General features: G+C 35.8%; 1 protein-coding gene across 1 annotated transcript in view; it reads right to left on the bottom strand.

The window, feature by feature from the left end:
* Positions 1–3,119: 3,119 nt before the first annotated feature.
* The window catches only part of LOC105475041 (transmembrane protein 167A), a 28,203-nt gene continuing 20,197 nt past the window's right edge, over positions 3,120–11,125 (bottom strand). The window contains exon 4 of the mRNA XM_024790779.2: positions 3,120–9,205. Within this exon, the coding sequence (XP_024646547.1) occupies positions 9,135–9,205 (71 nt within the window). The 3' untranslated portion in view covers positions 3,120–9,134. The remainder of the gene's footprint in view (positions 9,206–11,125) is intronic.

The following is an 11,125-nucleotide window of genomic DNA, read 5'->3' as shown; positions in this document are numbered from 1 at the left end:
CTTAGGATACCATGCCCATTTAACTTAAGTACATGTGATATAAATTAATCTTAAGAAGACATCAATGTGATTTGTGCCATGTTGTCCTTTTAAATATATCACTTCCCAAATGGAAACAATTTAAGTATCCAGTAACAGGGGACAGGTTAAATACATTTTATTGTATTCTATGGTGGGATATTCTTCAATTATTTAAAAATGATATAATAGCAAAAATCTGTAATTTGTGAAAAGACACTCATGACATTGTTAAATGGGGAGAAAAGAAGGCTACCAAATAGCATGAGCTATTCTATCCCATAAAAAATATTTTTATCTGTACATGGGTATCTTTATATGATCCATTATGGTGGTTATTTGGGACTGGTAAGATTACTGGAAACTTTTTTTTTTCTTTGTATATTTGCATTTTCTGAATTTTCTACAATTTAGTTTTGTAAGGGGAAAAATTTAAATTAATTTCAGGTATGAGACTAATGGTGTCATAGGTTTGCCGTCCATGTGATTCTGTAGGGGGCTTATTGAACCCTCTCTCAAGCACAGGGCTTGTAATTCAAAGGAAAATAAGAATCCTCTCCTGCTTAGTGACTCATACTGTGCTAGGATGATCACAGTTAGGAGCTGCTACATGAGCATGTTGCCTTGGATCACAGCAAGTAAAAACACAAGGAGGGTAGAGTAGGGGCAATAATAAGCAATGAAAGGCCTAGAAGTAATTTTCCTTCTATTTTTTTTCCTTATCTTATTTCAAGTTGATGTGGATAATTCCCTTTGCATAGTGTAGACAATGGATGAGTTGGTTTTGCCGGTATTCATAGAAAACAAGGTTGATCTAAGAATTACACAGAGAAAGAGTAACAAGTACATGTTCCATGAATGTTTCCTACTGAAGTAACCACTGTTATAATCACAGAATGTCTCCTATAACTCTTCAAAAAGCCCAAAATGAGCCCTTGCATAATTTCTAGGAAGGTAAATTCCTGAATACATTTCACAAATGTAGAACTTCCAGCTACAATAGGATTTCCAAGATCATGACAGGAAAAAACCAAATGTGTCTTCATTCTCTAAGAGCTCTTTGTCTATGTTTAAGCAACTGCTGAGGACCAGTGAAGAACAACTTGTACTGCCAATACAGGACAGTCATTGGTGTTCACAGCTGGGAAGGCTTTTGAAGGTCTTCTAACCCAAACCTGAGGGAGATGAGACTTACCCCTAAATTCTGTATCTCCCATAGGGATTGCAGCTCCCTCCCACCACTTCCCATCATGTAAATGGAAAAGGAGAACTGCAGTTTCTTAGGCTGAAGTTTTATCCCTCACTGTTTTCTCATAATGCCTTTTGGCATTTGTGCTATAACTGAGACTATATACATTTCACTGAAATGAAGATGTGGTAGTAGGAATTGCAACATGAGCTTTGACTAGACTATGTGGACAAGAATACTAAATAGCATGGACTCAGTGATATTTGTCCCCTTTAAAAGAAAATTAAATATAACAATTGAGAGCTTAGTTTTAAAGCTCAACATGTTTATTTTCTGAAACCTGGTTTATCTAGATTTCCATGACTAATTAAAAGATGACAAATTTGGATGGAGCAGAAAAGGTCCCCATGGAACAGATTAGTGTTAATATACTTAAGTAGAAAGAAAACTTCTGTAGAATTAGTGATACATGACTCAGATAACTGTCAGGTTCTGTAAAGTCTGCTGTTCACACATAGCAGCATAGCTCACCCGTACCTTCCAATGCACTTATTTCCTTGTAACTCCATTGGGTGTGATATTCAAAGTGTCCAAGATCATCTATCATTTTGTTGGACTTCTTCACAGCCCCTCTGTTTCCTGGTTGAGTTATTTATGTAACATTATTCCATATGGGAAAGCCCAGCTGTTAAAAGTTTTAGAATCAGAAATAAGAACACATTTTTATTAGATCCTTCATCTTGTCTACAGTGGGTTTTTCTTGGTTTAAATAATGATAGCAGCATACTAGCTCCTTGCTATAACTCACTCCCCTGTACGTGCTTTTGGAGAGGAAAGTGGCCTTTTCCTTCTTTGGGGGTTCCAGAAGGGGGGATTATATCAAACTAATATGAAATCAATGTGTGGGATTGTATAATCACCTGTTGAGTTTGAACTCATCCACCTGGGGTGGGCACTGCAGAGGTAAAAATGATAGAACTGTTATAGATTGGTGGTGGCATGAGAGGTATATGAGAAAGGAAAAGGGGGAGTTAACAAGATTAGAAAATTCTAAACATAGAAGGAAAGTAGCATTGTTTAAAAAAAAATAGGGTGACCCAGAAGAAGCAGGTTTAGAAAAATTCTGTTCGGGATATATTGAGTTGCTGGCAAGAGATCCAGGTTGAAGGGTCTTAAGAGAGCATGATGACTTTGTAACATGTCAACTTGGTTAGGCTGCTCATTTCCTAGGACTGCCTTCCCTGTAAGGTTCTGGTTAGTGTGGAAGACAGGACGGAGTCTTGGGTGAAATTTGTTCAACAGAGGTAAAGTAGTAGTCATTTGGTAGCTCGATTGTGATGTCACAGATGTGCTGAAAACCTTGTTACTGTGAGGCAGCAGGTGGGCCTATAACTGCTCTATCTTCCCCTGGATCATCCATCAGCCTCTCTGACTTCTTGGCCATGCATAGGTTCAAGAAGGGCACTAACTTCTTTCTGCAAGACATCCACAGTACCAAGGTCAATGACAAGAACTGACACAGCTTCTACCCTTCCCTTCCCTTCCCTTCCCGATTACCTGCCCCGTGGATTTCACGTCCAACTTTAGAAACAAAGACAACAGCCTTACAGAGACTACTCTACTAGCTCCTTTAATTGTGTAAAGTCAAATCCTTTGGACGAGTTGCCCAGCCTTCTCTATAGTTCAAACGCCCTGTATGATTTGGCCTATTTTTTCTTTCCAACTTACTCCATTCTTTGCCTCACTCAGTAACATTAAATAGCATTCTTCATGCTAGTTTTCTATGAATTTCTCCACCCCTTCAAGTCCCAAGCTCTTTCCTGTCTCTGCCTCTTTGTTCATGCTCTTCATCTGCAATAAAGTCTTAGCCTAACCATCAACTTCATGGACTGGCATTCCCTTACCACCTTACCACGCCATCTAAACCGTCCTTCAGGTGTTTCCTTCAGGGTTCTAGAGATATGGAGGCCTCTACTTTGTGGGTTTGGAATGACAGAGGGATTAATTTTCTATTCTTTGGGGGTGCAGAGGGGGTAAGGATTAGCCTGCGTTCTAGCCTGATTTCTGTTCTTCATGGCAGGTCAAACTAAGTGCCTAGGGATTCACTAAGTTGTCTATGTGAAATTTCTTTGTTACATGTTAACAGATTCAATAAAGCTTCTTTGAAGATGCTTGTCATCTTCAGAAACACTTTTTAAAAAGCAAGCAAACTATTTCTATCAAATAAAATCAAGAGAAATATGATCTTCTACTCTTTCAGAACCCGAAAGAGTTGTACTCTATTCTCTGTAACTTAATTTCCAAGGTCAAACCTTTTGGTATTATCCTGAGCCTCCAGATCACTTTTAAAACTTCGTTACTGCAAAGATTCTTTCTTTGATGCTGGCCTTCTTGAAATCCCTCATGTCTATTTCCTCATTTCTTTTTAATTTTTTTTCAGTATTTAGCCTAGCTATAGTAATCAAAGAAGTTGAGGTGGCTGATAAATTACAGGTTTTAGCACTTTGGGAACAAACCCGACATCCCTACACATTTGCTTTTAGGCTACTTCCCTCATCAAAGCTCAAACAGTAGTGTCTGGGTATTACGCAGTTTCTGAATGAGTGTTCTCATCCTCCACAAAGTGTGAAGTAACTTACCCTTGTTTCCAGTATTTATGTTCTCTCCCTTGCCCTTGCCCTCCCTTCCACCCCGAGATGAATCTGTTATGGGTAAGGACATTAATGTAAACTCTCTGAATTAAAAACAGATTTTGCTTTCCTGGTTATATTAAATTCGGTGATCTTAAGCAAAGCCATTTTGAATTCTTTTTGTTATTAATAGAAATTGGAAATTTAGTGATTTTCTTATAATGTCTTTTATCAACTGGTGGTATAATGGAGCAGAGGGGAACGTTTACAATATATATTGCAGGAAACAACTAAGATACTGCCTTTCAATTTGTATCTTAAGTATTTTTTTAGATCTAAATCTAACTAAAAATACAATTGTTACAATTCATTTGGTTACGTAAATTCCTTCTAGTAACAGGTCTGACAAAGGTTTGTCTGTGTTTACTCAGTTTTGGGAAGCTAACGGCAAGACGACCACATTCCTCAAAGCAAGACATAAGCCTTTTCATATTTCTCAGTAAATACTAATAATAGTATAAATTGGCTGAACAATCTGACTCTGATGGACAATGCTCACAGATTTTAGACAGAAAATAATAGCTACTTGCCAGAATGTTTGGGCATCTGAAGGCTCCCAGTTAAGGACAAGGTTGAAAATAACTGTCAGTAATTGATAACTGTCAATTTCATTCAGAATCTGATTTCCACCATCTCTGGGAAAATTAAAGACTTCACACCCAAAGCAAACTACTGGAGTCATGAAAGGCTCTTAAAAGCATACTGAATAATAACAGCAATATAATAGATTGAATAGCTAGTATGATGTAAAACAACAATAAAAATAATACCCCAAAACTAATCTTGGCCATCCATGAATGAAAATGCAGGTAGGGAGAAAAAAAAAAAAAAAAAAAACAAAAAAAAAACCATTTCTCTATTCTTATCCTACTAAAAAGGTGGAAATTTCCATTTTTTAACCTCTAAAAACTGCTTTCACACATCTGACAATAAGACAAAAGTAGGAGGCTCTTGAGAGTTCATCTTGACTTTTATTACACACTAGACATATATGAACTAACCAGAATGTGTATGATTCTCTGTACTCTTAAAATCACAGGAAATATATTTCCACCTCCCCCTTTTTTTTCTGATATTGGAGTAGCATTTCAGATTTTGGGGATTAGCTTAGGGCAAAGTAAAGGTCATGGAAGGCAGTGTATAAATAACTTTAATTATGAAGCTACTTTTCAGAAGCTAGTAGTAACTTGCTTAGTAATAACCACAAGGTTGTGCAGTGTTCACAATGCTGGTATTAATCAGCTACATATTTTGAACATCTACTATTACTGGATACCAAAGAAAGTGAGTTATTTAAGAATCTTCCATTCTTGTTATAAGCTTCCTATGATCCAGTAACTTCTCAAAGGTTTTGCCAAAAGCGTAAGTCCTTGCTTTTTGGGAATTTTTATTTGTGCACCCAGGAATTGTAAATGCAACCATCACTGCTTCTTGTGCAGGTGTGTGCTTTAACAATCAGGGCTGCTTTTGGCATCAAGAGTATGAGCTATTAAGAGTTTCTAAAAATACTGACCTAACTAGTCAGTTGCCTCCACCTTATATACTATTCAGACAAGTCTTTGGAAAGTATACTACTGTATTCCTAGTCCAAAATAAGGTAGGCATGAATATATTCAACCTTGTTTGCACACACACCAAGGAAGAGTTTAAATTTTTGCCCTTAAGTAGTTTTGTGTTAGGCAGGAGGAAAAACATATTCAGTTTTGAGGTAGGTCATCAATAGGAAGGAGAAAAATACAAGACAGTCTAAGATCTAACCTATGTCCACCTTTCTAGGCTTACGTCTTAATACTCCCAAAGTGGCACAAGCTAGGTTATTTCTAGTTCTTAACAGGTTACTGTGCTTTTGCACAATGCTCTCAAGTTCAGCTTAAGCAATGCTCCTCTGGAAGTTCACACCCTAACTGAACTGTCACTCTTCTTTGTTTTCTTCTAGAATCCTGGGATTATCTGAATAATAAATGCCATCACATTGTACTTTCAATACATACTTCATCTCTTTCACCTAGTGTACTATGAATTACTATGGGAAAAATCTGTGTGCCTATCTTCCTGTCTTCAGTGATGATATACTGAAAGAATGGTGTAGGAATAGAAATATTCTATTTACCAGTGCTAAGTCTTTTTCACAAAACCAGGCAGAGATCTGCTCATTTTTACTCTGTGAACTTGGAAAAGTTAATTTATTCAAATCTCTATTTTGTCCTAACTAGACTGATCATCTTATTACTAAGATGAAGGAATCTATTGCAAGTCACGTTACTATCATCCCCCGGTATGAAAGAGCTATTTTGAATTTGAACATATAAGAGCATTCAAGATAGTGCCTGGCACAGTAGAACAGGGCATTAACAAGATACTGGACTTGATCCTCAAATTATTTAAGCCATAGAAGGGATTCAGACTCTGGCCTTTTGACTGACCACCTTTTAAGACTGCTTGAAAAGACAACTCCCTTCCTATTAGTACAGCTAAAGCCAATCAGGAACTAAACATCAGCACACAAAAAATGCCAGGATAGATGGAATCAAAAGACTCTGAAGCCAAAAGGAGGCTAGGGAGAGCAACTGAACTTAGCACGCTGAGTACTTCAGTGTCCATCATCCGATCCTACCCTGTAACAACAGGTCTATGTGATAGATATTCCATCTGACCTGGAGGCCATTATCCTTAGCAAACTAACACAGAACAGAAAACCAAATACTATACGTTCTCACTTAGAAGTAGGAGCTAAATGATGAGAACTCAAGGACACAAAGAAGGGAACAACAAACACTGGGGCCTACTTGAGGGTGGAGGGTGGGAGGAGGGAGAAAAGCAAGAAAAATAACTACTGGGTACTAGGCTTAGCACCTGGGTGACAAAATAATCTGTACAACAAAACCCCTTGACATGAGATGAGTTTACCTATATAACAACCTGCACATGTACCCCTGAACCTAAAATAAGAGTTAAAAAAATAAAAGAGATATTCTATCTGATGCTTAAGTTGATCTTTAATAACCTTCTGCATCCTACCACCCCACTAAAACCACACGAGAAATATCTCAATATTCTGTGGGCTTAAAACAACCTACACTGCCCTTTGGATTAGAGAACAGGATTCAGCGGTCTTCTTTGAAAAAATACATTAAAGAACATGTTAATTGCTTTTATTCATACTGTGTCTCTCCCTGACTTCTCCAAGAGCTTGTGTTTCAAGAGGTCAGATGTTTGTTGTTACAAATACGTTGCCTCCCACTCTGTTTAGCGTCTATACATAGCAAAAAGTTTTGTATGTTTCCACAAATTTTCCCCCAAAATTATCTCTTCCTTTACTTTCCACTTACCTACTCTGAGATGCCAAATTAAGAAATGTCTTAGAATATCTAGAATATTCTTCCTCTTTTCATATTTGATTTGTCTTAGCATATAAAAAATTAGTTGACATGGCTTTCGGAAAGTCCAGTTGGCAGCAGAGCTGGACAACAGATGGCCACCCAGAAATTAGAGTCAGAAAGGTTACTTACTCAGCATGGAGACACTGACAAGAATCCTATTTTTGAGAAACCCTGAAAATCCTTGACCTGATGTAAAGCCCAAGAGGCACTTGAGAGGAAGAACAATGATTATAACCTGATTCCCTGTCTAAAGCAAAATATACCACTTTTAACTGCACAGACATGCCAAAAATATAAAATACAGCGATAATGCGTAACAGCTCTATTGCCAAAAAAAAAAAAAAAAAAAAAAAAAAAAATCCAAAACCAAACCAAACAAAAAATCGTCAGATAACAAAATACAGAAAATCAAACAAAAACCAAAAAACACCTCCAAACAAAAAAACCGCCACAGGCAACACACAAGCTTAAGATGTTACCTAGAATCCATTCCAAGTGGTTTAGTTTAAAATAAAAATAGGTGGCTTTCAGTTCCATACTTTGTTTCTGCAGAAATAACTACTAGCCTATTAAATTAGAAATAATTTTCTTTTCTTCAAAAAGGGAGTTTCTTCATTTTACCTTTATGATGAATTAATAGCTGCAAACAATCTAATTAATACTATCTACAACAGGTAATTTTTAGCTAAGATTTAAGTTCCTCTTAGCTCTGAAATTTTAACTGAATTTCAGTTGAACCTTAAGAAATGTTAACCATGACCTTAAAATAACTGCTCTATTGTAAAATTTAGAAGTCACATTCCCAATAATTCTCTTGCCTAGACTAAAAATTGTTGAAGGTCTCCTTTCACCACCCAAATTCAAAGATACTTATGCCACAGTACACAAATCAGTAGATTTGAAAACTATTTATCACCTTCAAAGTAACAAAAAAGATTCCAGCTCAAGTTGACAAAACACAAACCGGATTTAAAGTGCTATATTAAAAAACAAAACAAAAATACAGTTTCTTTAGGGCAATTAAAATGTTTCATTTTTGAAGCCGTGACACTAAAAATAATGAAAAGCACATATAAGATAATTATTTTATAACTGTTCTTTTCATTCTAAGAATGTTGTGTTTTTCAGAGAAAGACAGCTTTCTGGTAAAAATTCATGCACAAAACACTTATGTATACTTGACAAGAGGTTTCAGAGCCTACTATGCCATGTCTAGTCTAAATCCACTAATGTTAAATATCAACATTTTTCCAATACTATTTTTAAGTTACTTCTCATTTACTTTGCTCCTTAAGAACTTATAAGCTTGTTTTAAATATTTTAAATACTTGTCATAAACTAGAGTTTGCTAAGAGTAGAGGTACTCTGGTTAATGATCAAAATGGTGTGCCCAGAGGAAAAGCAAGCGCTATTAAACATGACTGCAATCCTTATCAACACAAATTGAGCCATTTTAATAAAAAAGCTAGTCCAAAAAAGGGTCTCGTTCTATAAAGATTAAATCATTTCCAAATCACAGTGAAAGGAACTTGAGTAATTAACCAATTTTGTTTTCTACTATGTGCCTTGGAGATACCTCACTAAAATTTGGTATCTGATACAACAGAATAACATTTGCAGAATGTAATATTGTAGTGACAATACTGAGGTTGATTGTTACAGACTATTAAATGGTTACATCTTAATTATTATACAGAACATTGGTCCAATAACATAAAAATAGAGAACAGCATCTGGAAATTTATCTCATTCAATGTTCAGAGATAAAAGGGTTAACCATCCTTTCCATTATTTTCTGCAGTAAGTCCTTGTTCACAATGAAATCTGACGGCAATTAAATTCTGGCATTTTCCCCAGCTACTGTATGAAGAGGATGCTGAAGGCCATTACTATACAGCATACTGCTACATAAGGACTCTTCCGTTCACCTGTTGAAAAAAAGGAGATATTCATTTTGATTAACTGAGTGGCTAACCTGGCTATGACAAGGTTATACTACGAGAAAGGGATACATAGGAATCAAGATAACATTCTTCCCTAGGAGGCCCCCATATTGGGGGTGGGACAATGACAAAAACCAGATGCAACATAAAAAACAAGCACAATGCAGAATGGGCTAAACTATTAATATGTCAATTTATTTCGAAGAGGATCTTCTTTTCATATATTTAGAAAACCTTGAAAGCATCATTTCTTTGTCACTGTGTAAACTCAGACACTAAAAAATACAATGTACAATGTAGGACAGAAATCCAAGAGAAACAATCTCAACTCAACTGAGGCCAAAGAAATATTGTTTATTTTCTTTCTATAAAAAGAACAAAATTTCCACCCATAAAAAGAAATTCGAAACACAATATTTGTCCTTACTGGTAGCAATTCGTGACACTTAAAGGCAAAGGGAAGGGGGAGCATTCATGGATGAAAATAAAGAGAGGATGGTCAATAAAATTGCATTTAAAAAATGGACAAATTAAAATGCTTAATTTAAAAAAATAGAAAAACTACTTCTGAGATAGTATGCTTACTCTGGGTTAGAAAAGTAGAACTAAAACCAACCACTTCTATATGAGTCAATTTTTCACATGCATTTAAGGAATGCTTGTATTTGGATGCTTTCCTTTGCACAAAGTAAATCTGAAATTAGCTTGTGAATTGTCTTGCAAATGGAGATCATGTCATTGTGAGTTAACTCAAACTCATCTTATTCTTCCCTGTTCCTTCAATAACCGCAACGCTATACTCATTCATAAAGCACAAACATTTCTATGCTGCCGTGAGGGCAGTATAAGAAAGGAAGAAGAAACTACTTCTAGAAATAATCCTGGGTATGTACCTGGCATCCTCTAGTAGAGATGGTTTATACTACCCTCACTTGTGCTTTTCCATGATGTTTAAAGTCAACTCTTTAATGAAACTCCTTATTCCACTTAGCAAGTTCAGCAAACTACCTTTAGAAAATGTTCATCCTGACCATCTTTATTAACTAAAATTCTCAAGGTCATTTTCATTTTTATAGCTTCCTCACTGACATGACACTGCCATATAATTGGGTTTATATATTAGTGTCTGCTCATTGTTAATTTCCACAGAAAATATTATACACATATATAAAAAAATAAACTTTTGGGGTTTTTCTGGATCTGGAAGTATTTGTTCTATCCATAGACATTTAATGGACTGCCTTTCAGCTAAAGAAAAATCTAGAAAGTGAAAGTGTTTTTACAATACCATCACCTCAACTGAAAATAAAAATCTTTTAAAATTAAAATATATCTTGGGTCACAATTTGTAAACAATGCTAATTCTCTTGGAGGAAAAAGCCCAAGTCACCAAATCAAACAAAAACAACCCCATTTGTACATAAATTTCAGAAAGACTTTGTAAGCAAGCCTGTCACTCTTACTAGGGCTATATATCCTCATTGTCTCATACAGTCTTATTAAATACTTAAAAGAAATTAATACTGTCCTAAGTTTTCCAGAAGTTCCGCTTTTTCTCATCCTTCAACTTAGACTGCTATAATTTACAGATGGATTTCATTTTCCTGTTTTTACTTTTCTTAAAAGAGACTGCCATGTGGTAGAGCTAAACATCTTTAGTTGAACTTGGGTTTTAATGTCACTTTTTGTCTGGTCTTAGGTCTGTATAAGTGAATGTAAAACAGTTACTGTAATGTGATGTGTAACATGATAAGATGATTTGGCTAGGTCTTTTCCCATTAAAATTGTATCATTTCTTTGTGGATATATTCTGTGTCAAGATAAGAGAGGAGCATATGCTTGAGAAAGCAGCATATCAACAATATTTTCTAAGTCACTTTGCCAAAATGAAAAGCTAATGCTTTC

This window comes from Macaca nemestrina, chromosome 6 (genome assembly GCF_043159975.1).
Source record: "Macaca nemestrina isolate mMacNem1 chromosome 6, mMacNem.hap1, whole genome shotgun sequence".
NCBI classification, from domain to species: domain Eukaryota; kingdom Metazoa; phylum Chordata; class Mammalia; order Primates; family Cercopithecidae; genus Macaca; species Macaca nemestrina.
Note: the sequence above shows the minus strand (reverse complement) of the source record. Positions and strands in the feature narration are given on the sequence as shown.